This window comes from Siniperca chuatsi, linkage group LG7 (genome assembly GCF_020085105.1).
Source record: "Siniperca chuatsi isolate FFG_IHB_CAS linkage group LG7, ASM2008510v1, whole genome shotgun sequence".
In the NCBI taxonomy this organism is placed as follows: domain Eukaryota; kingdom Metazoa; phylum Chordata; class Actinopteri; order Centrarchiformes; family Sinipercidae; genus Siniperca; species Siniperca chuatsi.
Window position 1 is genome coordinate 17,205,631 of NC_058048.1, and position 26,894 is coordinate 17,232,524.

At 41.8% G+C, this 26,894-nt stretch overlaps 2 protein-coding genes and 1 long non-coding RNA gene across 12 annotated transcripts in view; 1 reads left to right on the forward strand and 2 right to left on the reverse strand.

Annotated features, from left to right (window-relative positions):
* The window catches only part of grik4 (glutamate receptor, ionotropic, kainate 4), a 317,151-nt gene extending 297,306 nt beyond the window's left edge, over positions 1-19,845 (reverse strand). For 4 of the 6 annotated variants that reach the window (XM_044203352.1, XM_044203355.1, XM_044203351.1 and 1 more), the window contains exons 1-3: positions 19,711-19,845; positions 18,221-18,304; positions 294-427 (exon numbers count right to left, since the gene is read on the reverse strand). The gene's annotated coding sequence lies outside the window, so the exon portion shown is untranslated. Of the gene's footprint in view, positions 1-293; positions 428-9,593; positions 9,647-11,694; positions 11,831-18,220; positions 18,471-19,710 lie in introns of those variants that run through there. The other 2 variants (XM_044203349.1, XM_044203350.1) reach the window with 2 other exon arrangements.
* A 167-nt stretch (positions 19,846-20,012) lies between these two features.
* On the forward strand, positions 20,013-22,457 carry LOC122879352. The gene is made up of 3 exons (XR_006378685.1): positions 20,013-20,311; positions 20,399-20,430; positions 22,331-22,457. It is a non-coding gene; the product is annotated as an uncharacterized LOC122879352 (long non-coding RNA).
* Positions 20,824-26,894, reverse strand: part of arhgef12a (Rho guanine nucleotide exchange factor (GEF) 12a) — a 38,042-nt gene continuing 31,971 nt past the window's right edge. For 4 of the 5 annotated variants that reach the window (XM_044203345.1, XM_044203347.1, XM_044203344.1 and 1 more), the window contains 13 exons: positions 26,537-26,651; positions 24,912-25,012; positions 24,617-24,694; positions 24,369-24,444; positions 24,076-24,243; positions 23,818-23,905; positions 23,651-23,728; positions 23,463-23,557; positions 23,140-23,343; positions 22,783-23,019; positions 22,367-22,596; positions 22,174-22,249; positions 20,824-22,065 (listed from right to left, as the gene is read on the reverse strand). In XM_044203345.1, the coding sequence (XP_044059280.1) occupies positions 22,055-22,065; positions 22,174-22,249; positions 22,367-22,596; positions 22,783-23,019; positions 23,140-23,343; positions 23,463-23,557; positions 23,651-23,728; positions 23,818-23,905; positions 24,076-24,243; positions 24,369-24,444; positions 24,617-24,694; positions 24,912-25,012; positions 26,537-26,651 (1,557 nt within the window). In that variant the 3' untranslated portion in view covers positions 20,824-22,054. The remainder of the gene's footprint in view (positions 22,066-22,173; positions 22,250-22,366; positions 22,597-22,782; positions 23,020-23,139; positions 23,344-23,462; positions 23,558-23,650; positions 23,729-23,817; positions 23,906-24,075; positions 24,244-24,368; positions 24,445-24,616; positions 24,695-24,911; positions 25,013-26,536; positions 26,652-26,894) is intronic. The other variant, XM_044203346.1, reaches the window with a different exon arrangement.

Here is a 26,894-nt window from a genome sequence, read left to right on the forward strand (position 1 = left end):
ACAAAGCTATGTCGAATATGTACTGAGCTATTTGCTATTCTCCGAACTTATTGGCTAAATCACTCTTATTCTGTGGCATATCAGGAGTTTGTCCCTGCTGACACAAAATGAAATCACAACAGGTTGATTTGACATGCTTTCACTCAATAACAAGGAGGTGGTCTTCCTTGTCAAAACATGGTGCCTACATCACCCACAATGCAACTCGACCACAGACAGTTCAGTCGGAGATTTGGGTACGTTAGCTCACTTCTTTCTAACTTCACACCCCCAAAAATGTCTTGTTTCCAAACCTGTGGTCTTCATTCCCAACGGATGCTGACTCGTGTTTCGTCACTTGAGGTCATTTTTGAGACTTTGCGCAGCTCCCTCTGGAGCCACAAAATGCTTTATACAACTTTTTTTCATATGTAGTACTGCCCAAGACCTGCAAACAGACGAGAAATAAAACACACATCTGGGATGAGAAACAGTTAAAAGGCCTACCCTGCTCCCTCAGAAATCTTTTTTACACTACCCTCCCTTCAGCAAAAACATAAAATTACATAATCCTTCCACTTTTCTGACTCCCCACCCCCCTAATCATTTTCGTACAGTCCCTAACTACAAGTAAAGTCAAGCTGAAAACCAAGTTGTTATAAGTTATAAGTGCTGAGTATGTTTTACAGAACAAATGGTCACATGATGTTTCCCATGCAATGACAAAATAATTAGAAGACATAACTCAATTTTTTTTCAAACAAAAATATGCATGACATTGGATTTTGTACTGACCACTGGCTGGTTTTTAACACACACCACTCAGATCCTATGATCTTTAATAACTGGAGGCCCATTCCTAAGCTGCCCATCTAATCAAAAGCCTGAGAAAAAAATTGCTGAAAATGAGCAGATGTACATTTTGAACCATAACGTTTTGGAGCAAATTTCAATCAGAACATCCTCATGCCATCAGAACTGATTTCATTACTTTATTGATCACTTATAATGTAGGGCTAGGTCTGGTCCAGCTACATTTCACAACTATGAACCTGAGTCAGCCTGTCATCTTCGGGCTGAATTTCATCAGGCTGCACTAAAAACAAAAGGTGAACGGGAATGTTTTTAATCTATTATTTCCTTTTATTTTTATGTTGTTTTTGTATTGTGTCATTTCGTTCATGGCTTCTATTAATTACTAAAAACTCTGTTTGAAAGAATTCTTAGTAAATCTAATGTATTAGTGTTAACAGTTGGCTGGTTTCAAATCCAGTGCTGATGAAGTGTCTGTGAAGTTGTAGTTTATACAGAATTAGATTTAAAAGTTTCATTGTTGATTCAATAAACAATCCAAATACTTCAAAAATTCCATAAGCATGTACAAATATACCAAAAAAAGTTGTTCAGTTATTGGAACCGTAGCAGTATGTCTACACAACTACTTGATGTAAAGAAGTTGCCACATTGGAGATTGATAACCTCCCTCCCACTGCTCTGTGAACATATATTACCAAAAGTCTATTTAAACTTGAGAAAGTTTAAATTAGTTCCTAATTTTTAGAGGAAGAGTTTAATTTCTACCAGAGGTAGATGCTTCTTTTTTTCTTTTTTTGCAATGAAACGTTCTAAGGGGTACAGCATATTCCTTAACACTATATTCGAAAGCTAAAAGGAGCACGTTTTATTTAAATATTTGGCTCAATTTCTCTGTATGTTTGATTGTCTGATAGCAGGATATCTCGAATGATTTTTTTTTTTGTAAATGTTGGTAAATGGGACAATGAATTACTGCTTGACTTCTCATTACATTTGGCAAAAAGGGTGTTAAAAAGGCCATTATATTCAACAGAATAATATGCCTTCTAATATAAATCTCTCTCTCTCTGTTTGCTGAGATTGAATGATTGACACACAGCATCCAGCACAGCAGCCGATCAGCGTTCACAGATTGATGTGCAGGCGATCATCCCGCCCATAGCGCTTAGTGCAAAGTTGAAAGCGAGTCCAGCGGAGCGCTGACACAGATGCTGAACTTTTCTGTTTTATATCTTATATAGTTTTATTCATCGTTCGGGTGTTGTGCGGTTATTGAAAGTAAGTGCATTATATGTGATCTTTGTAGGATCGCTTGTGCGTTATGGTATTCTATTTGCTTTTATAAAGTGCGTCACTATGGCTAACGATAAGAGATTATTGTCTTTAGCACGATGTTACGCTGTATATATGTTACCTTTATTCATACTTGCTTATACTGATGTTGTGTTTGTATATTTCGTTTGTATTTCGGTGCAGTTTACTTGTCTAAGTGCTCGTTTTCGAGAGATTCTAAGATATAAACAACTTAATGCGCACGTGCGCAGAACATGTCCAGACCAAGCACCGCTATATAGAACAGATTAAGCTGTTTTATTGTTTAACTTAACGTGCATGACATACCTAATTTGTTTTCTTGCAACTATTAATCCTTTTAATTTTGTATTTTGCTAAATATACATTGTGTATTTTTGTTTAACAGTCAATGTTAATATTATGTATATTTATTTTTACTCTGTATTTTCTGTATTTACCCAACTAAGTAAACGTTTCAACTTTCTACTAATAACTGAGTTGTTGTGGTGACAAATAAACGGGTTACTCCCATATTTCAACCATCTTTGCCTATCTCTTACCGGACACCCTGTGGTGGGTTTCTAACCAGCAATATACTTCAATGGGAATGTACTACCAACAGCTAACTCATCTTTTCATGGTCCTTCGAGCCGGAGAGAGACTTGCTGCAGGCTTATAAGATGTCAGCATATGCAGAAGATGAGCCAACTGGGCGTGTCAGAAGGAAGACTGCCCTTCCCGCCCGGTATGAGGATTATGATCTTACTGGCTTTGCCCTGCCTACGTTGTTTCCAGAACCCGTGTCACCACACACTCAGATACCCTCCAACCTGTCAGAAGGTGAAGACCAAGAGGAGGGCGCAACAGCATTCAGTCTTCCGCCGGTTCCAGGTGATGACCCTCACAGTTCAGAAGAGTGGTCCGACACAGACCCAGGCAGGTCTGAGAATGCTATACTTAAGCAACGAAACAGGAATCTCCGCCATGGAAATGAGAACATGTGTCACACTGTACAGATGATGCAACAGGAAAAGGATGCATTGCAGCAGACAAATCAGCAGTTTGCTCAAGAGCTCTCACAACTTAAGCGGCAGATGCAGCAGCTACAAATTCAGGTTGATCAGCAACAACTTCAGCCCCATTCATCTGCCATTCCTGCCCATCAACCTTATCCTAGCAAACCTGTTCCTGCACCACGCCATATTAAGCACGTGCAGCCTGCGGAGAGAAGCTTTGGGCCAGTACCAGCACCACGCTTCAGGCGAGACCGTTATTCAAGTCAAGAACAATCTCCAGCTTTGGTGGCTGCTCCCAGAGACAAAATGTACTCTCCCTATGACATTCCAAGTGTCCAGCCACCCACTTGGGGGGCGCCAAAGGAAGAAGAACGCTACCACCATGACCGTGATTATTATCCCTCATACCAGCGGGAGTATGAAACCTCCTCACCTCATGATTCTGCCTGGCACCTCAAAATGCCCCATAGTTCACCAAGTCAGTTGCCTCAGTTTGAGCCAGAGTCAATGTACAGAGGCCCTACTCCCACTATACCAGACTTTGTACATCCAAACCCGAGATAGTTTTCACGGTTGAAGATCGCCTTAGAGAACACACTTCCTGCTAGTGCCACGGAGAGGTATAAATTTCAGATTCTTACAGACCATCTCAAGCTAGAAGAAGCGTTACTCATCGCTGATTCGTACAGCCATTCTCAATACCCCTTCACAATAACGATGGCCGCTCTGGACCAGCAGTATGGTCAGCCACACCAGCTTGCATTACAACGAATAGCAGAACTTATGGATGGCCCAAATATCAGCAGTGGGGACATAAAAGCATTCAGACTGTTTGCACTTAAAGTTCGGTCGCTCGTTGGCATGCTGGAGCAACTTGGAAAGAAGGGCACCTTTGAATTGCAGTGTGGCTCCCATGTCTCCAGATTGTTGGGGAAATTACCACATGATCTTAGGTCAAGTTTTCGCCGATTTGCACATCCACACTGTGTTCCAATTCCAACACTTCTGGATCTTTTTGAATGGTTGGAGTACGAAATCCAAGTACAGGAGGACACATCAACCAGTCAACGTAGAGGGCCCACTGCATGGAGCAGAGAAGTAATCAAAGAACACAAGCCCTTTAACAAGAATGCAAACATTCTGCTGAACACAGAGCAAGCACCACTTGACACAAATACCTCAGCTCCTACTGTGAAAACTGTTCCAAAACCCTAATGCCCCTACTGCGATCAAACTAAGCACTCCTTGAATAACTGCTCAAATTTCAAGCAACTCACTACAGATCAGAAGCGTAACTGGGTCAAGGAGAACAATCGGTGTTGGCGCTGTGGCAGGAGCCATCAAGCAACTGAGTGCAGTCTGAAAATGCGCTGTAAGCAGTGTAACGGTCGACATCTGCTTGTTCTTCACGACATTACAGTGAAAAGTGCTAAGAGCTTACGGACTGTGCCAATTGAAGCTGCTTCCACTCCTGCAAACAACTCCTGTCTTCTTAATACCATGAATGAGATTCTACTCATTCGAAAGCCTCCTGCGAGCCGAAAAGTCCTGCTGAAGATAAGTAAAGTAATACTCAGGAATGGAAAACACCACATGACTGCCTATGCCATCCAGGATGACGGGTCAGAAAGAACCATCCTTCTTCACAGTGCTGCTCAACAGCTTGGCCTCAAAGGTAAACCAGAAGACCTACCGCTCCGCACAGTCAGGCAAGAGCTCCAAGTCCTCAGTGGTGCAATGGTGTCATTCTCTATCTCTCCCCTGTCACAGCCCAAGAAGGTGTTCCACATTAAAGGTGCATTTACAGCCCAGCAGCTTAGCCTGGCTGAACATACACATCCAGTCAAAGCTTTAAGGGAGAAATATCAACACTTGAGGGGTCTTCCACTAAGACATCTAGAGACTGTGCGTCCTGTGCTGCTCATCTGCTCTGGGACTGCTTTGGAACCATCAAACAGACACCATTTCCTATAGGTATCGTCCCACAGAAAGTACTGAGATCACTATGCGTAACATCTACAGAACACTGGCCAGTCAATATGATCCCCTGGGCTACCTCATTCCATACACCACCAGGGCAAAGCTCATAGTCCAACGCTTGTGGGACAAAAAAAGGGACTGGGATGATCCAAACCTTCCCCCTGATCTATTGCACACATGGACAGAGTGGGAGGCAGAGTTAGCATCTCTTCCGCACATTGCCTTCCCAAGATGCTACACTGGTCCGACCAAAGACAAAGAAACAAGTCGGCGAGACATTCACATCTTTTGTGATGCCTCTGAACGGGCATATGGTTCAGTTGCTTATTTAAGGACAGAAGACCAGCAGGGGGATGTGGAGGTCTCTTTCCTTACAGCCAGATCAAAAGTAGCGCGCAAAAAACAGCAGTCCATACCACGCCTAGAACTCTGCGCTGCGCTAACTGGTGCTCAACTGGCCAAAGTTGTAAGTTCTGAGTTAACGTTGCCCATTCATCACATCACTTTATGGACTGACTCAACCACTGTCCTTACCTGGCTCAAGTCTGAGTCTTGTAGATTTAAGGTCTTTGTCGGCACCCGAGTGGCAGAGATCCAAGATCTCACGGATCAGCACACATGGAGGTTTGTGCCATCCTCCAGTAACCCGGCTGATGACATCACACGGGTTGAACATTGAATGAGCTTGGTCCAGAGAGCCACTGGTATCAGGGACCATCATTCTTAAAAGGCTCTCCAAGTTCGTGGCCTGAAACACCTTCCGTGGAGGTAAATGGAGATGAGCTGCGCAAAACCGGTTTGTGCGCACTTGCACATCAGTCTCTAACCCTGATCATCATAAGACTTTCCAAGAGTTGATAGAGTCCACGGTTTCTCATGGGGCGGCCACCAGCAGCCTGACAGACAATGCCTATAGAGATGCTGAAGTCACTCTTTTACAACAATCCCAACAAGAGTCTTTCCCCTTAGACCTTGAACAGTTAAGGGCTGGAGTTGGAGGTCGCTTCCGTCACAGTCCCTACCTTGAGCGAGATACCGTACACCCCATCGTTCTTGATCCAAAGCACCCAATTACACAGCTCATCGTACAAAGTTATGATGCCAAACTCCACCACCCAGGATATGAGAGAGTATTTGCTGAACTTCGACGCAAGTAGTGGATTCTCCGCGGTGGGGAAGCTGTTAAGCGGTTTCAACGGAGCTGTGTAGAGTGCCAGAAATGGAGGAATCCAGATCCAGGAGTGTTGGAATTGGAACACAGTGTGGATGTGCAAATCGGCGAAAACTTGACCTAAGATCATGTGGTAATTTCCACAACAATCTGGAGACATGGGAGCCACACTGCAATTCAAAGGTGCCCTTCTTTCCAAGTTGCTCCAGCATGCCAACGAGCGACCGAACTTTAAGTGCAATCTCCAGAATCCAGAGATCCTCAAAATGGCAGACCTATCTCCAGCAAGACTACGCTTATTCCGGCCTGCATTCTATTCTACAGGTATGGACTGTTTTGGCCCTTATGCGGTCAGGGTTGGTAGGAGGACTGAAAAGAAATGGGGTATCATTTTTAAGTGCTTAACCACTCGAGCAGTGTACAGTGATGTCCTGCATAACCTTGATGCTGACTCTTTCCTCATGGCCCTCCGACGCTTCACTGCCAGGCGTGGAACCCCCTTTGAACTCATATCAGATCAGGGTATCAATTTTAAGGGAGGAGAAAGGGAACTCAGAGAAGCGTTTGCAGCTCTTGCTCCTGAACTTCAGGCACAGCTTGCCAGACAACAGATCGAGTTCCGTTTCAACCCCCCAAATGCTCCTCACTTCGGAGGTTGCTGGGAGCGAGAAATACATTCTCTCAAGCAAGCTCTGACAGCCACCATCGGAGCTCAGTCAGTAACCTTTGAAGTGCTACAAACAGTGTTAGTGGAGATAGAGGGAATTCTAAATTCAAAACCCTTGGGTTATACTTCCTCTGATATTGCAGACACAGACCCCATCACTCCAAACTCTCTCTTGATGGGGCGGCTGGATTCCAGTCTACCTCCAGTGGTATATCCTGAGTCTGAGCTTATAAGCAAGCGGCGATGGCGCCACAGCCAAGTTCTGGTCTGCAAACCCGTCAGAAGTGGCAAGGGGACATATCTGACATTCTAGTTGGCACCACAGTGATGATCGTTGACCCACAGTTGCCTCGAGCACTTTGGCCAGTGGGACGGGTGTCAGAAGTCTTCTCTGGTGTTGATGGCAGAGTGAGGACAGTTAATGTTAAGGTGGGCGAAAAGACATACACACGTCCAATAGCACATATTATACAGTTACCTAGCATTTCTGAGTAATGTAAGACTGTACACCAATTTGTTACTTAGAGGCCTTTTTTGTAATTGTACAGATTCTGTCCTCAGAATCTGGGGGCGGCTGTTAAAAAAGCCATTATATTCAACAGAATAATATGCCTTCTGATATAAATCTCTCTCTCTCTGTTTGCTGAGATTGAATGATTGACACACAGCATCCAGCACAGCAGCCGATCAGCGTTCACGGATTGACGTGCAGGCGATCATCCCGCCCATAGCGCTTAGTGCAAAGTTGAAACCGAGTCCAGCGGAGTGCTGACACAGATGCTGAACTTTTCTGTTTTATATCTTATATAGTTTTATTCATCGTTCGGGTGTTGTGCGTCTATTGAAAGTAAGTGCATTATATGTGATCTTTGCAGAATCGCTTGTGTGTAATGGTATTCTATTTGCTTTTATAAAGTGAGTCACTATGGCTAATGATAAGAGATTATTGTCTTTAGCACGATGTTACGCTGTATATATGTTACCTTTATTCATACTTTTATTCATAGATTCTAAGATGTAAACAACTTAATGCGCACGTGCGCAGAACATGTCCAGACCAAGCACCGCTATATAGAACAGATTAAGCTGTTTTATTGTTTAACTTAACGTGCATGACATATAACCACTGAACGGGACTGATTTGCTGTGCAGTGTTGCAGCTTAAGAGTGCCTAGAATATGACCGGGCATATCTGATTTTCCATTTCGGGCACAGTCACAGAAGTGTGCATCTCCTGATGTGAAATAGGTTGTTAATGGAGCATGATAAAAAATCTTAACTGTGGTTCAAAACCTGACTTGTGGAACTGGCACATTGACAGCTGCATAACACTTGCTGGGGCACAGTACAGCACAGTGTATGCTTTACTGAGTGCCATCTAGTACTGAGTTGCAGTAGAACTGTGGAACAAGTCAAGGAAGCAGGATGGAAAATCAGCCATATAAAAATAGATGTGTTCATAAACATGTTGCAGTCAAGCCATGTCATCCGAGAGTCTGCCACTGTCTCTCAGCCGTCTGCCATTATTAAGAGTGAACTCTGTATGCCTTGATTTATGCTTGCATGACCACGTCTGACTTAAAACAAACCATATTTGAGTGAGAGCCAATTTGTAATTAGGCAGCACACTGACACTGCAATAGGCAGTATTGACAAAGTCTTAAATGCCCAATAAGCTACAGCAAAGTGTGGGTGGGATGGATGTGAATAAGGTTGCTGATGCTGGAATGGCAGGACAAGGGTACAGTCACCTCACTATGATGCGAACAAGGGTGCGTGGTGCAACTCATAATGGATGACACATTTATGCTGAAGTCAGAGATTGGGTGCCTCCCTACTGGCTTATTGATTGAAGGAAGCTGGCAAGGTGCACTAACAGGGAATAAAATTCACTGACAAATCAGAACATGGATTGTCAGCAATTTCCCTCATTAGCATTCAAAGCATTATTCTATTGACAGCTGTTTTGGCATTGACTCCCTTATTCACTTGTCAGCCGGAGAGGTTCCTTTTCTATGAGAGGACTTGTATGAACCCTGCGCTGAACTTTGCAAAGCAGAATCAAAGATCACTCATCACCGTGAGTAAATCTGATCTCCAATTATTCTGTCGATCTCATTGTGAGGCTTAAAGGCCTTGAAAACGCTTTATTTTTCCAATTAGCTTTTTACTATGAGTGATGGGGTCATAACTGAACACACAATTTTCTACCAAAGTTCGAACAGCTACGGTTCTTATTTTGTCCGTGCTCTTCTCACTTGTCCGAAGCGGGCGAGGAAACAAAGTTATGTCACACCATCCTGTGCACCAATAAGAATTTATAAATATTTGAATTTGAAATTGTGATGACAGACGAGGGCTTGTTTGCTCATGGTGGCCATAGTCAATTAAATGTGATCAAACCACACCTACACAATCCTGATGACGCAGATGAGCAGCGTTTTTTTCTTCAAACTTTAAACTTGTGACTGTTGCATATTTAGCAATGAATATTTAATGTTATAGAGAAATACTTCAGATTTGAAACCATGTTTTAATGCACTGTAAAAGTCTTATGCTGCTATACCCTTTACAGAAATGCACTGACATCATTTTTTCTGATGTTTTATAAAGTTGCCACCCTTTTCAGTGCAAATAAATGTTAATTCTGAAATGCAAATTCCATACTCACATATAGATTCACGACACGCGTTGAGCAGCCACTTTTAGGGAATTACATTCCAGCTGCAGGAGAGATGGGGGGGCCGGTATGTGAAATGGCGCATTAGTGAAGCATATTTGTCACATTTATTGTATTTGTATCTTGGTGTATGATCAAACGATAATGTAGACTGAATACAAGCAACAATGTAAAGCACAGCTCAATAATACTGCACCTTGTCAGAGCTCATTGGGGATAAAAGACAGCATGTATCTGATGCCGCATACATATGGACACACATAAATATATGTACATATATGTAAAGCCTTCAATACGCACTGATGCACGTCCATATGTGCATTAAGAGTAAACCCTTCACCTTGTGTTAGAGATTGATTTACAACTTTCAGCCACTAGTGTGATTCAACACCTCGGTTTCCCCTGTGAGCCGGAGCAGTTTCAGACACGGTATGGCCGGATGGTAAATATTAATTAGCTATGAATCAGACCACTGTGCTGTGTCCATGTGTCAGGTTGTGTGGCATTGTGTCTGTGTGTGCGCACACAAACACACTCTCTTTGTCTGCTTCTACCAAAGGTCCTCCAGTATTGTGCATTGTGTGACCAAGTGGTGCTGTTCATTTTGCATCAGCTAACAGGATAGATCCCCGTCCTCCCTCAGACTGACAGCAGGCTAATGGCTCTGGCTTTCTTCCAGTGGCCAGAGAGAGATGGGAGGACATAACATGAGGGATTATAGAAAAAGAGAGAGGGTGAGTAATAAGGGAAAAGGCACTGAAGAAGAGTAGAGTGATAAGAACTCCTTTTCAATGTTGGTGTCACAGCTAGGCCGACCCAAACACTCACTGTATGTGACAGTTTTGAAAGCAATCACACAATTAGATGCCGCCTGGATCTGAATTGCATGTGCTACAGTGGATATGCCTGTTTGTAGAAAAGCTGCTGTTGAGCATGATGAGTGCCTAATGGGGAAACCCAGCGTTACGTGCTTTGTATGGACAATTTCGTCACTCGTAGCAAACCATTATCCAAGCACACAGAAGAGCTATATTGCACTCAGCTAAAAAGAATGGGCAGTTAAGTGTTTCTCTTACTCATTCCAAGGCAGGAGAAATGAGCAATGAGGACAGGTGGGAGCGTTTAAGCGACAGTAATAGTTTGAGGAAGGACTCAAATCACTGCTTGCGAGGCACAAGGCTGGCAAGTAGGAGGCTGTACTTGAGTTGGTACACAAACACAAAAACTCTCAGAACTGTTCCTGTGAATAAGCAAGATCAAATACCGATCTCTGGGGAAATAGTGTAGTCTCTGAAGCGTGCACATTTCTGTTCACCTTCTATCACTAAGACGTAGCAAGCATAGCCTTAGCGGCTCTTTCAGGAACAAATCATCCGTCAGAGTATGACTCAAGTATGTGCATCTTTGACCCCAAATGAAGAAAGTCAGTTTGAATTTCGGAAGATTCACCTGCAGGCTAACACACACACACACGCACACCATCCTCTCTTATCTTCATTTCCCTCAGCTCAGGAGTAATCCGGTACAAGTGTCAATCACCTGTCCTGACTCTATTAGGGGTTAAATAGCACAGATCACAATTTCTCCTCCCCCTAGACTTGACTATACATTGGCAGACTGTATTTTTGTAATCAGTTGACTACATCATAGCCACTGGCACACTGGGATTGTCAATGCATGACCTCTACAAACGGAGGGAAATGAAAAGACCCTTCCAGATCAGCTATTGCCTAAATAAGCTGTCTCTCAAGAACAGGGACTCCTGGTCGGAAAGAGAAGAATGAAGTGAAGGGTATTATTACGATAGGTCAAAATACCTTAAGACTTCACAAATGCCCATATGCTGTAAAAGCTGTTTTGAGAGGCAGAAGCACCTTTTATTCAATTTTCAAGGTGAAGATGTTAATGCAGGGTGGTACAAGCCTCTCTGTGGGGTACCACTTAATAGGTGCCCTTCCCTTACTACCGCTCTCTGCCAAATAGTGTCCTTGTGAACCAGTTTAGTGGGATTAGCAGGGCCCTTGACTGGAGTCATTCTCTGCAGAACCCCTGCGTGAACGTCTGCTCCAGTAGATCTTGAGAGACAGCTCACCTTCAGGCCTTACCAGGGATTATTAGCGTCCACTGAATTCATGCCCTTTTCAAAAGCCAGCAGGATGCTGTCAGATGAGTTAAACCGGACGGCAGGAGACACTCTTGTTCCAAATGACTAGTTTCGGGCGTCCAGTCTGTGGAGAGAATAGCAACAAACGACCAAACAAAAGAGTCATTTTCAATTCCAGTCAGGCTTTGTTGTTACTCTCTTTCCGTCTTTGCTCACTCTTGGCTTTTTTTTCCCCTTCTTCTTCAAGTGGATTCCTTCCTTCCTGATGTTGACATTAGAATTGGAGCATTATTGATCAGCACTCTGCAGGAGCATGTCAGGTAGATTAAATCACCTGACCCCAGCTTGGTCTCCCAGCCTCCATTCAGGACAGACAGGCGTGCATTACCGCTCCTTATCTAATATTGAGATGCAGCTGAAGCTGTGAAAGCTAAGCGAGGTGATTCTAGCCCTCCCTCCCGAGTCCCAACACCTCATTGGATACCACACATACTCCTACAACAGCTCAAATGCACCGGGCACTCAAATCCTGTCTTGAAATGCACTATGATTAATAAATCTTCTTCAATTTTTGTAACACTAATTATATTTTGAAAAACTGAGAGTGAGCAGCGTTCATGATAATTATTTTTATTTATTTTGAAAGCTGAAATGTAATCAGAGAGAATAAGAAAGTAGAATTACTGCCCTGCGGTTGTATGCCTACGATAACCAGTCAAGTTGCAGTTCGCATCCATGTCTGTCCAGACTCATAATATATGTAGTGAGTACTTGGAATGAATTAAATAAAAAAGGTATAAAGTGCATTTTTTGGCTAAATAGAAGTTATCACTATATTGATGATACACACTATATGTATGATTCCAGTGAATATACAGTTTTAAACTTAAATGAAGGATTATCATAGATGTATTGGCTAAACAGGTACACATGTACTTGATTACGATGTAAAGATGGATTCTTATAGAGTATAGCTACACAAAATGTGGTGCTTTTGTTTTCTCCATGCATTTTTAGATGTGAAGCCTCTCTATGAGCTGTAGGTGAAACTCACTCACAGGATGACGATTAGCCCAATTCATTCTTAAATTATGGCAAACTGTGAAATATGGTCTCAAGCTCCCCTTCTGTGCCTAAGTCACGATGTTGAATAATGGCCACAAAAAGTGTTTTTCCTGTACATTACGATGCCACAGTGAAAATGACCTTTGACCTTTGGGGTAAAAAATGTCATTACTTCATCGTTGTATCGCATTAAACATCTGTGTGACGGACGGACAACCGGAAAACATAATGCGTCTGACCACGGCTATCGCCGGCGCGGAGGCATAAAAAGTGGGATCAGATTGTGGTCAGAAGAAGCTCTCTGGACGCACAGCATTTTTTTAAAACCTCCTTGCTGAATTAATTTTACCTTAGATATCTGATTCTGGTTCCTTGAGGAGCTTCACCTATACCTGGAAAGCATGCATTTTGCTCCCTTACATTTCAAGATTGAAGACTTTTTAAAAATCCAGTGTTTACAAATACTGTCAATGTAAAACAAACCTGTTCAGCTTCAAAACTCATGTAAAATTCATGCTCATGCTTAAAACATAAGCCGAGCCAGCAGTGGTGCATCAGCGACTCATAAGAGGACAGTATGTTGTAATTATGGATGTGGGCTTTAAAGAATACTGCAAACGCCTGTTTATACTGTACATGCTCACCAAGAATGATCACACAATTAAGGAGGAAGCTCTGTACACTCCACGCAAGAAAGGAAGACTCATGATTCCTGGATGACTCACGCTTAGTGACTCAGGATATTGTACTAGGAAGAATTAAAAAAGGGGAGATTTATGCAACAATTATATAATCTTTCAGCAGTAGGTCTTCATCAGGTATGTTTTTTAATCTAATGTGAGCTGTTATATAACAGCAGCTGCTTAAAACTGTATTGGGATGTGTGTATGTATCACTCTTGGTGGTTGTATAAGGTGCCATTGGTAACTAAGTGAGATCAGGCTCTCCCAAGTCCAGTATAAGTTGCTCTTCCATTTCTCCAGTAGACAGATCCATTTATGTAATTATTTTCAGATTCATATTTTAAAAAGGAATAGTTTGACATTTTTCCTATTCATTTTCTTGTTAAGAGTTAGATGAGAAGAATGATACCACTCTCACATTTGTACAGTAAATATGTAGCTGGAGCCAGCAGCTGGTTAGCTTAGCTTAGCACAAAGACTGGAAATAGGGGGAAAACGGCCAGCCTGGCCATGTCCGGCGGTAACAAAATCTGCTTACTAGCATCTCTAAAGCTCACTAATAAACACGTTATATGGTGTTTAATCCATGCAAAAACTTTAGTGTAAAAACAACAAGTCAAGGGCGCCCACCCTGTTAGCCTATTGCATACCGTATCACAGCAATATCCAGGGTCAACTCCCAGCTGCATGTCATATTCCTCTCTCTCCCCATGTTTCCTGTCTCTCGCCACACTGACTGACAATTAAAAGGTAAAAAGTAAAAAAACATAAAACTTAAAGCCACTGGAAAAACCATATCCACAATACCTTTCTGACTATGTAATTTATGGTCTTATGTACATAATAATAAGCATCTAAAAAGTAGATGAAATTAGAGAGAAATTAGTTTCAATCCAAATTTGAAATATTTACTATATATATATATATACTTTCCTGATATTGGGTTTGAATTGGGTGTGGTTATGCTCTGATATTTATTATGTAAATTCTGCAATTAATTCCGCTAACCAATAAAAAAAAATCCACATCAGTTTTCCCACATAAACAGATGGAACAATACCTCTCAGCTCCCGCTCAATCTGCCTCTTTGAATCTGAGACAACTCGTCGTGCAATTAGCTAGCTAACCATATATCACCTATGTTTGATCATATATTTGATGGTCTCAAGCATTTACACCCGAAGTGAGCATCATGCGCAGGTGATTATTGACAGCCGCGGTTGTCTGTCTTCGGCTGCAGGGGTTTAGTGCTGGCCGCAGATCATCTATTGTCAGCCATTAATTAGCACTAGCTAATGCTACAGAGCCATCATTTTACATTGCATCAATTCATTCAGAACAAATAGGGGCATCTTCGCTAACTTTGCATGTGTATGCTAACTATTCTACTCAGGAGTAATATGGATAGCAAAGCATTTTGTAACTCACCATTCAGTGATCAACTGAAATAAAAACATTTGCAGATGGCAGGGCTTTGATCAGGGATCTGATTCCAGATCAGACAGCTCAAACACGTAGGGCTGGACTATGTTGATTATCACTTGCACCGTTGCTGTGAGAGAAAGATTGCTGACAAAGGCGAAGCCAGGGAGATGTCAGTCAAAATGTGCCAAGCCAAATTTCCAGTGGCTTTAAGCAACAATTTAGCATTTTACTATTTCTTGGCTGGGAGCAGTGACTTCTTGGAGTCTCTACTGGTTGCTTGACAACTGCGCTCGGCCAAGAAATAGTCATGCACATAATTCCCATGAAACCACATTTTCACACTTAAGTTTTTTTACAGGTTAAACTAAGTAAATATAACGTGATAATTAGTGAGCTTTAGACGGGCACGTAGGCAAGATTTTGTTACCTGTGGACAGAGCCAGGCTAGCTTTTTTCCCCTGATTCCAAGTCTTTATGATAAACTAAGCTAAGCTAAGCTAACCTAACCAGCTGCTTGCTCCAGCTACACATTTACCATACAAACATGAGAGTGGCAGCGATCTTCTCAACTAAGTCTCAGCAAGAAAGCAAATAAATGGTTAAATTAATGATGTATTCTACTCTGTTTTGAATTACTCTTCTCCTTATGTATCTTGATCATGGCAGCCATATATTAAGGATGATAAATAACTAATCGATTTCTCCTCTCAAAAATCCAGCATCAGGAGGAGCGAGTCAGTCTCCATTCACCGCTGTCACATCCTGTAACTGAGGACCCATCGCATGCCCAGAGGACAACACAGAGCAGCAGACTCCTGCCATATGTCTATCAACCCACTTAAGCCTTAAGCATCTCACTTTGTTTTCATTTCTGATTTCATTTTTCCCCTTTTTTTTCTGTTTGCATGGCACTGGACACCCACTCTCTGCCCAACCAACCTGGCAGGACAGAAGCAGCAGCTGTGTAGCTTGCCAGTGCTGGTCACCAAAATCAGCAGAAGCATGCCTGCCAAAACTGCCATTGATTTCTGCTGTGGCTATGAGCTAAGTTAAGCTCGGTCCCAGCTCAACGCCTGTGCGGCGCTCTCTCTGGTTTCTCTTTCACAGCAGACTGAATTGGGGAGCCCAATGCCAGCTGGCCTGCCTGGAGCTTTTTACCCAGATACTCCATCAAAGTGCGGTGTGGTAATTAGACAGGGTTAACGCCAAGCCAAGCCACGTCACAGGTGCCTATTTATTATTGGATAGGTTGATTATAAAGTGTCTCACAGCAACAGCCACTGAATAGTTTCAGGTATCTTTTTTTGTTGGTTGGCATACATGACTTTGTGCTCTTTCAGCAGCACATATTTTAGCATATTTCTCCCATTTGAAGGAGTCAGTTCATTCATCTCTCAGTATCGGCTTAACACATCCTCTCCACGTCTCGTCTGGCTCATTGTTGTGCTTGGGACAGTGATTACTCCAGAGAGGCTATGGATTAATCAGACTGTGGAGAGCGCATTGATCTTCAGTCCAATCCATCAGATATTTGCTTCTGCTCGATGGAGGGGGAGAGGTGCAGCATGAAAATCAATCCCATAAGGTTAGGGGTTCCCATTTGGGAAACAGGTTATAATTGAGGTGACCGTATTACAAGGAATCATCAAATGCCCTTGATTGAGTATGACAAGCATTTGAATAGGATAATTTACAAAAAACATACGGTTATGATTTAAATACTTCACGGGTATAATATAATTCTTCTTAGATGTAAATATTTAAAAAATTTTAAAAAATAGGGAGAGAAAACAAACTAATTTTTCTAGTTTGACAAGCAGCCACACACAAACACACACACACGCACGCACACACATCCAAAAAAGAATAGCCACAGCCATAAATCACTGAATAGCTGATTTACTTTAATCCAGCTTCAACTTTTTAGGAGCAGTCCTCTTTATTTCCTTCTTTATTTATTTCCTCCACAGTTTGAAATATAATAGTCTTTGATGATGCACCATGCAACTAGACAGTGATTTATTGCATAGGAAAACAACCCCTCTGTGACTCTGCTAGAAAAGCTACGCAGAAGTATGGGGGAATATAACTAATTATTTTGTTGACTGATCTTAAGTTTGACCTTACACTTGCTGATCACGCTGGTGATTGACCGTATATTGGTAAGAACAGCAGCTCAGGAATGCTGCGTGGGTGCATCCCGCTGCAAACACGCAACTGAATATAGATGAACAGCGCACTCCACCAAACCCGTAAAATGAAGCACGCAGAATAGAGAATGAGGTTCATTCTGTGCATGATTTGCAGAGTGGAAACATCAAGTTTTAACATGGGTAGTGGCACTGAATACTTAGCAACCAGTCATGCAGCAATTCTATACAGTGACGCAGAATGAACATTGGCTGCAGGCAGACAGGCTGGTGTGTAAATATATAAGACCTAAAACATCAGAATGGTAATAGATGCACTTGTAGATGCATTAGCATATTGATGAGAAACTCTTATAGGACAGAAACATGCACACATATATATATACGTATATATGTGAATGTGTGTGTGTGTGTTTTTGGAACTTCAGTATACTTATATGCACTGCTGTTCAGAGTTTGATGATTGCTGTTTGGGGAACAATTCTCCTTGTTTGTTTCCTGTCACAGGTGAGTTATTCAGTCAAGCATCCTTATCTTGGAATTAAGCCCCATGGCAACGACCAAAATGATGTGCTCCACCATAATCATCCGCAACAGTTCTTTGTGGTACTCGGCATCAGGTAAACACATCAAATTCTCAACTTGATTTTCAGCCTTGAATATGTATCCAAACTTTATGCAAATCAGTATCTGAAAACCCGTGGGTGAAATGTTTTCTGTTCTGTTTTTATACTATATTTAAAGGATGACATGACTTGAAAGGCCTGGTGGGTGAAAATAAAAAAACAACAACAATGTAGGTCTTTGCTTTTGGTTGTACACAGGACCAATTTTGGATTCTTCCAAAAGGATTAAGCCTAATTTTCCTGCCTGACTCACAGCACTGTTGCATAGCTGAGGGGGAGGAGGAGAACGGTTCATGTCAAGCTCATCAGAGCTTGACATGAACTGCCCTCTTGAAAGGCTCTGATGTGACTGACACCTCTCTCCTCTGTCTTCGCCACTCCAATTAGCTCGGTGACAGGTGCATGTGGAGAAACGAGACAATCAATTACCTTCCCCTCTCTTCTCCCCCTGTCCTCTCTTCATCTTCCCTGTGTCTTTATCACACTCTGTTCCTCGCCTCTTCCTTTCTATTACTCTTAATTTATCATCTTTTCTTCCTCTTCTTCACCATTTTCCCATTCATACCTTGTCTGGCTTCTCATTGTCTCCTCATAACATATCCCCTCTCTCTCCTTATACCTCTCCTCTCTCCATTTCACTGCAGCATGCCTATAGTCAGGGTGACAGAGAGAGAAAAAGAGGGAACATGTCATTCAGACTGTGAGGCGTCCTGCTTTCTATTCAGACACACCAAGCAAAATCTCTGCCAGGCATAACACTGATGTGAATCCACTACTATAGCAGCAATAAACCCCGACAAAGTCACAATAAATGCTGCACAGTCCTCTGTGGGATCCTCCTGACCACAGTTTTGTCTCATTAGGGAGGCAAAGTTAAATCCTTTGTCCATTTATTTGTCAGACACTAGAGTCAAATGCATCTGGAAAATCAATAGGTACCCTGGGTTATTTAAAACACTGATGTCACTGCAGGTTTCAGGGTGGGTCTTCTTGACTTAATGTTTAATGGTGGAAGTTTGCCACCTGCTGGTAATGATGATTACCTTCTCCGATGTCCTTGATCAAACCTCTCTAATGGTTCCTTTAAAAATACTCACCCTCCTGACATTTAGTGCTGCCAAATGTCTACAAAAAGCATTTCATTCTGTTAAGGTCAAAAGGGAAATTCTTGACGTTTGACTAAGAGGGGTCAAATTAAAAAGCTCCAAAATGTCTACTTTGTCCAAATTTTCAACCTCGTTTTCAATTTTGAAATGGCTTCAGGCGAAAACATGCTTAACATTTCATGTGTCATTCACTTTTGGCTACCCACAGACAAGAGGTCATCTTTCAAATGTCCAAAGTTCAAGCCCTGAATCTCTGCCAGCTGCAATGCAAGAGGCAGTGGCACATTACTTTCTGTCAAAATGCTCCTGCACATTATTAAATAGCTGCTGTAATTCATTCACTTACACAGTAATGTTATACCTTTATGGAATTGGAGTCAAGTTTCCAATAATTCAACAAAAATGTATACCAACCTCCCTTTGTTATATGCTGAAACTCCAATTTCAGCAAATTCCATTTTAATTTACTTTTAAGTGGAACTGTCATTGAAAAACGTGGGAACTAAAAACAAGGGCTGAAGAAACCTTAGCTGTGGCATTGTACAAACCACATTTAATGGGGCACAAAGACAAAGCCAGATCTGAAACCATATTAAAGACTTAAAGGCAACAAGTAACATGTTAAAGACACTTAAATATAAAACATTTAGTCAAATTAAAATATTATATATAATATATAAAGTTAAATATTTAGTAACTTAACTGAGTTAATTTTAGATCAATTAATAAAGTTTAATTTTCTGCCAGCAGTAGGCAGCTGTTTTCAGCGAAAAGGCTCTGAAAAACCCACTGTACCTACCTGCCAGGCCCCAAACAGCAGACAAAGTTAGCAACTAACGGCTAGCTAGCTTGTGAACACTTACCAGCTAAAGAGCCAGATGTTTCCCTTGTAGTTAACATTAGTGGAGAACTAAAACAGAGCTAAAAGGAGAGTGAATATTGCACTTACATTCACCAGGTGAAAAGAAACATGACTCCAAATGAATGATAATGTTGCTCTAGGTCTGCTGGATGTGTAAATAGGCAACTGCTTTGCAAAAATGGCTGCCGCATAAACTTATAGGTTCTGTGTGTAGGATTTAGTGGCATCTAGCGCTGAAATTGCAATTTGCAAGCATTTGAATACCGTTCGCCTCACCCTCCCCTTCCAAGCGTGTAGGAGAAACTACGGTGGCCGCGAAACTCATGAAAAATGGGAAAGGCCCAATCTGGAGCCAGTGATTGGTTTGTCCGTTCTGGGCTACTGTAGAAACATGGCGGTGTAACATTGCGAGGTTTAAATATAAAGCATTTAGTCAAGTTAGGTCATTATTTAGCTAAATTAATGATTTACATTAGGATATGACAAACTGTAAAAAGTAATTATATTAGGAGAGATTAAATTCCCAGGAAAATGGAGAATCATGTTACAACATAAAAATTTTCATGAAGATGAATGGAGGGGACATCTCATCATCAGGGAATATAATATCAGGGAGTATAAGTGCATGATGAGATACTGACATTTGAAAAATGTCTACTACGTGATAGGCCTACAGTAAGGACAAGAGGTCAGCACATGTAGTACTGATATATTATGACCAGTGGACATAGTAGGTTTAAATATACTGAGTAATACCAATGATTCTCCTTAACAGGGACTATAATTCAACCAGGAGAAAAAAATGGGGTGAGTAACCTACAGTTATGATCTGATGTCTTGGTTATTTAAAGTTTATAGATTAATAGCATAACTGAACATTTCTTCGTCACTTTGATAAAAACGTAGTCGTTTTAACAACAGGGTGTGTAAAAATTCAAGGACAGGCTAAGGCTACTATTTTTAAAAGACACTTGACTGATCCATCATGATTATTGCTCAGGTGTCCTTGATCTTTCTCATCAGGCTTTAAGTGAAAAATGGCCTTCAATTATTTTTCCATTACTGAAACTGTCATTCAATAGGTACTGTACAAGTAAAATGTTTTATTGACCAGTGATTAGTGTAGCAGCCTGACAATGTGGTAATTTTAAATCTTTTCATGAGATTTAAAATACAGCTTCAAAGGGGAAAAAAGGCAAGGTTTTCCTTTTTGAATGTGTCATGGCACCATTTATTTATTAAAGTTATGCATAACCTTCCAACTTGATCATTGTACAGTATATGTTGAACTTCATGACATTATTAGAATATCAGGCAGTCAGATCAGCAGCGCCAACAGTGGCAGAAAGAAGCAGCATTTCTGTCAGGAGCTGATACAGAAAGAGCATGACCGCTCCTTGTAGAAGAGGGGGAACGGGACAAGATACCCAAAGGCAGATGAGGAAGCATGACATATAGAGTGTGGGAGGGGATAAATAAGCATGAAAGCCACTGGGCTGGGAGGAAAAGAAGAAGGATGACACCCATAAGTGTTCACAGGGAAAAGAAGGGGGAGAATCATACGCAAAGGAGAAGAGGAGCAGAAGAGAGGCAAAATACCCCTCACAGTGAGGAGGAGGAAGGAGGCAGCACAGAAATGCAACAGGACCAGATCAGAGCCTTCGGACTCTTCATTCTAGTTAACACCACACCTAGAATTTATCTGAAATTCTAGACTTCAACACAATTCAAGAGTTTTTAACACAATGGGATCTATCCATCACCAGTGCAACTCTGGCCTCTATCAGTCTGAATATATTCCTGCCATTTCACCAGGGTTACGCTAGGCTAGCGTGCTTGTATGCTAGCGTGCACTCAACACTCACACTAACCCTGTATGAGTGAAGCATGAAAAGCAGCCAAAAAGGTAACACCATGGCCAAAAGCATGCAAGCAATGTGGGAAACACTTTAAAAAAAAAAGAAGAAAAGAAAGAAAATAAATACATCTTGGGATAAAAAAAATCTTAATACATTATCTTAAAATTTTCCTTTTCTTGTTTTGTGTTTCATATATATATATATATATTCTAAACACACATCTTTGTACATTTTGGTATAAGTTCTCTTTCTTGCAGGGACTTCCGGGGAAAATGGGTGTTTGATAATAGAGGGGTGAGGTTTTGGGGCAATCCAACTTCCCTGATTGCCTTGTGCTGACGGAGGGGGGGGGCGTGGCATCACAAAGATGACTCCTCCCTTCAAACGTTTCTGCTCACACTCAGTCTCTCATTCTCTGTGGCAACCGTGGGCGATGGAAAAAAGGGGGCTCAGCAGTGAGAGGACAAGCTTATAGGATGTCCAGAAAGTCCAGGACACGAGAAGTAGGAACAGACTACAAGTCGGTACTTCCTCTTTGGAACCAGAGCCAAAAGCTGAGGCACAGACTTCCACTATCTCTTATCTGGGGAAAAAATTGAGGTGTAGGATCAGAAAAAGGACAGATACAGGAAGTAATTCATCTATAAGATCTAATGATTCATATGTTGACACTGGGCATGAATTGAGATACCTTGGTTTCCATCCGTGTCTGCTGCTGACCTCTCTGGCCTTTGGCGTATTAGATTATTGTACTTGGCCTCAACCTCCTGCAAGAGAAAAAAATAATTCACTGTCAGATCAGGCAATAAAAATGACCACAATGAGTAAATATCGTATTATTTTTATAGGTATGTGTGTTGGTGAGCTCAACGACTGTTAGATACCTTCAGATAGTTGAGGTTGGCCTGAAGGTTTCTAAGGTGAGACAAGACCTGTCTGCTAAAAGACGAGAGGCTGCCAGCCTGTGACGTTGAAGAAAACCTCAAGTTGATGCCAGAGTCGGCAGCACAGCCTTGTGAGGTGCGCAGCTGCTTCCCTGTGGTTGATGCCAAGATGTCATCATCTGTGCTGCTCTCCCCTGGGCCACCGTAACCCTCCAGGACTAAATATCCTGCTGAGAGAACCAAAAGGAGCCATTTAGTACTACTGCCGTGGAAAACACATTGGGGATCGAAGAGCACTGAGCAAGCTGCACCTTACAATGACTACTCTAAGAAACATTTGTCTGTAAGTACAATCTATTTAAACCTACAGTGTAATGTATAATGGCAAATCAATTGTTCAGACTGTGCAGGCTCACCATAATCTTCAGGAGAATCAAAGAAGCCCGTGTCCCCAGAGCCCAGGTCCTGAGTCGGGTCCTCTGTCTGGCAGCTGTTCTTCTCTGAGCCATTGTGGACCATCACCCGTGCGCGGTTGTCTACAGGGGTCCGCAGAGAGGTGGTCCTGAGGAGACGGGCCCCCGTAGAACGTTTGTTTTGCTCTGCAGCCTCCTGGGACATCAGTTGGGTCACCAACACCTGCTTTAATGCTGCCACTGAGGGACAGGTGAGGGGTAAGGCTAAATGATTTTGAAAAATGTACATACAATATCTGCATACAGCCGATCACTGCACATGTAGCACTGGATTTTGTGTTATCTGTTCTGTGTGCTTACATGTTTTCAGTGCTTCGTCTGCTCTGGAGGGGAACATGTTAAACGAGTCTCCTTCTTTGCCATCTTCAGCAACTGGGTAAGGAAGCTCTGGGTCCACAAAACCTTCCTCCTCCTCCTCTTCCTCTGCCTTTACTCGCTCAAATGGATTATTACCTGGCAGAGAACTCTGCATCACACTTCTGGAGGCTGGACTGCTCTCTTTATCTGAGGGGGTATAATTAGAGATGGATTATCTACACAGTTGAGTAGGACAGAATATTTAAATAAGTATGGAATAAAAACTGTTTCTAAAAATAACTGAAGAATTGAGTGGCTCCAGTTACCTGTGGACTGGGTGCTGCTGGTGGATGCCCGGTCTGAGTCTCTACTCAGCCTGGAAACACCTGCCGTAATGATCTCCACACCGTCTCTCTCCCCACTGGCACACAAGCAACATCTTATGTTAGTAACAAGCTCAAATCCTGAGAACCATCTGAACTGATCAATTTATAAAAATGGTTAAGTCACATACTCAGTCTGAGGTAATGGTATGACGCTGTGAGGTTTGACTTTCATGGCATCGGCTCTCTGGGTGATTAGACGCTGCCACCTTGTGCAAGAAAAAAAAAAGTTATTAGCCCATTTATCAATGGGAGCAATAAAAATGTAATTAATCAATCAAAAGGTATGTGGACTTACGTTCTCTGATCTGACACTGTGGGTGCCATCAGCTCATAGATCTGGGCTCCGTTGTCTGACATGGATAGGACGAAGAAGGACTTGTTGTCTGGAAGGAGAGAGTGTGCGGTTTGGGGTTAGATTAATCACAATTATTCTGGGTTGTATGCCTGGATGTTGTATTGTGAGGGGTTCATTTGTTTTGATGATTTGATCTGATCCTGATTCATCCAGTTATTGTTAACAGAAAAACAGACAAGAGATTGGGTGTCAACTGACCTGTGGCCACAGAGCGCACCAGCACAGTGTTGAGTTTGATGATGGGACTGAAGATATGTTTGGTATCTGCGGTGCCTGCCAGGTTTTTACTGTGACACTTCAGGATCAGACGCTCATCTTGTTTCTGTAGCAGAACCAGGATGTCCTCCAGGAGGAGTGTGTACAACTCTGAAAGGAGACAGAGGGGATATTTGTATTTACTTGTCAAACATGAGTGGTGGTACACTGGAGTTTTTGGAAGCAATATCAAAGCTTAACAACAATCAAACTCTTATAATGTGCTGATTACAAACCAATAGTCTTGTCCTTGTTCACTTTCCATGATAGCGGCCCCTCATGCACCATCGTTTTCTTGGTTAGATCCAAGTTCTAATGGAGGTAGATCGGGAAAATACATTTAAAGCTTATAAATACTTGTCCATGGAGCTATTTCCACATAGCACTACCTTTCTACCAAGCAGATATTTCAAACAGCGTATGTGGGTGTACAACAAGTGAGTATGCTTAAACTGAAGCTAAAAGGGTCGTGTAGATAACTCACCTTTAGCTCCAGAATCACGGGGTTGTCTGTCTGCTTTAAGGAGGAGAGGTCCAATCTTCTCTGATAGTCCTCCAACCTCTTGAGGAAGGATGGAGAGAAATAGAGACAGAGGAAAAGGGATTAGTAAGCGCTCTTTAAAAAGGAAGCCACTGCCTGGGGAGCACAAGAGGTAGTGAAAAAATAAATTGTGGTAGAGCAGGAAAAAAGAAAGAACTTTGGATGAGACTGAAAAAGAGGAAGAGAAAAGTGTAGGGAATGGCATAAAATGGAAAGGAGATTTTAAAAAACATCACACCTGCTTGTCCTCAGATTCCTTCACAGCCTGGTTGACGTGATTGAGGATCTTTCTACAGCAGTCTGCTGCCTGCTTCACTTTGTCCTTCTCCACTGCATTGTCTGGAAGATATTATGACATCAAATAATAAGTAAGGCCTCTTAAGTTCTGCAGGGGGCTGTCCGGCAAATTGATATTTCTTCTGTCCATTAACACACCATCGTTCTCAAAAATTATGATAAAGCAGGGGGGCATTATGATCCCATAATAGCTGGTTATACTTTATCGTTAGTGCGTTCTCTCTGTGTGAGACCCAAACCCCAGCCAAGACTAAAATGATGGACCAAATAATGGGTTAGACATTTCCCAAAATGTGCACTACCGCTCCAGGACCATTAAAATGATAATCTCTCCATTTGTCTCTGTAATTCACTAATGGTTGGCATGTTTCCACACAGAACCTTGCTTAAGACTTAATTTGTTTCATTTTTATCCACTTTCTTCTATCTCAAGAGTTGATTTAAATTTTTATCTATTGTATTATATTACATTCAGATTATAAAATGCAAACTAGGTACTATTCCTGCATTACATGTTTTCGTGGTTACTTGCAACATGAGTAAATTCATTTCCATATTGAAATGATTACCTCATAGGATTTAATTGATTTGAGGATCACAGGAGAGAAAGGCTGGATACAATAACTGATCTCAAGTCATGGAGGTCACATGCGACAACGTGACAACGACAACCATCAGACCAGATATGTTGTACACCTTTACAGCATGGTGCAGCAAAGCTATACAGCTATCCAGCCAGTGTGATGAACTGGACTGCAGACAGAAAAAAGTACCACTACTCAGTCAGGAGAGTCTAAAACGGTATGCAATAGTGATGAGAATAAGTATAATAATAACTGTTTTAAAACTAACTAATTTTAAAAGGAAGTTAACAGTTTTTCCTCCCTTAGAGTCAATAATGAACTAAGTATTCGTGACTGAGTGGAACAGACTTTGAAGTGTCTGAATAAGACTGCAGGAGAGGGATCAGTTTTTGTACCTGCATGAACTGTAAGTGGTTTGTATGAATGCACAGAGCTGTTCTGTGGCTCTTCCTGCAGGTATGTTGACATCATTAAGGTTTCAAGTGTGTCCAAAGCCAGAACAAGTGGTTGGCAGGTGCCTCATTGTATGCTTCGATTAAGTCATTTTTTAAAGCAAAAATGCCAAAAATTCACTGCTTTCAACTTTTCAAATGTGAAGATTTGCTGGTTTTACCAGTCTTCTGTGGGATATTTGAAGACATTGGACTCTAGAAACTTGTGATGGGAATTTTCTGACATTTTCAGAACAAACGATTAATCGATTAACCAAGAAAATAATTGGTAGACTCATCAAAAATTAAAATAATCATTAGTTGCAGCTATTCTATTATCATTCAACACGACTAATATCTACTTGCCACATTTTTGGTTTATTCAAACATTTTGTTTTGAATTATTATTACATCCAAGACCATGCACCCAGTAAGTATGTGGAGTAATTTGTGCACTAAAACAACCTTGTGCACTAAGCTGATTACATCATGAACAAATCACTGCCAACTGTTGTGAAGGAACTCTGATTGGTAAGGCAACACTACAGCACCTGTGTACTTGGCGATGTTCTCTAGTAGCAGGGGGTACTTGGTGAACCGCTGCATCTCTACAGGAATGATGTCCTTAAGCTGCAGTCGGCGACACAGTCTATTACTCTCTGCCTCCTGCAAAGCAATAAAAAAAAAATGGGTTGGGTGAACTTAAACGATCACCAAACAGCCAAAATACATCTTCTAACAAGTATAAATGGTGACTGAGCAACACTAAATGTAGCTTAGGTTCTTATTCAGAGAGGTGACATTTCAGCTGAATTCCATGAATCAAACAGATTTACATATCGCTCGTTTAACTCCTCTGTATGACACATTCTGAGCTTCATTTAATCATTTTCACTAAAATAAAAATTT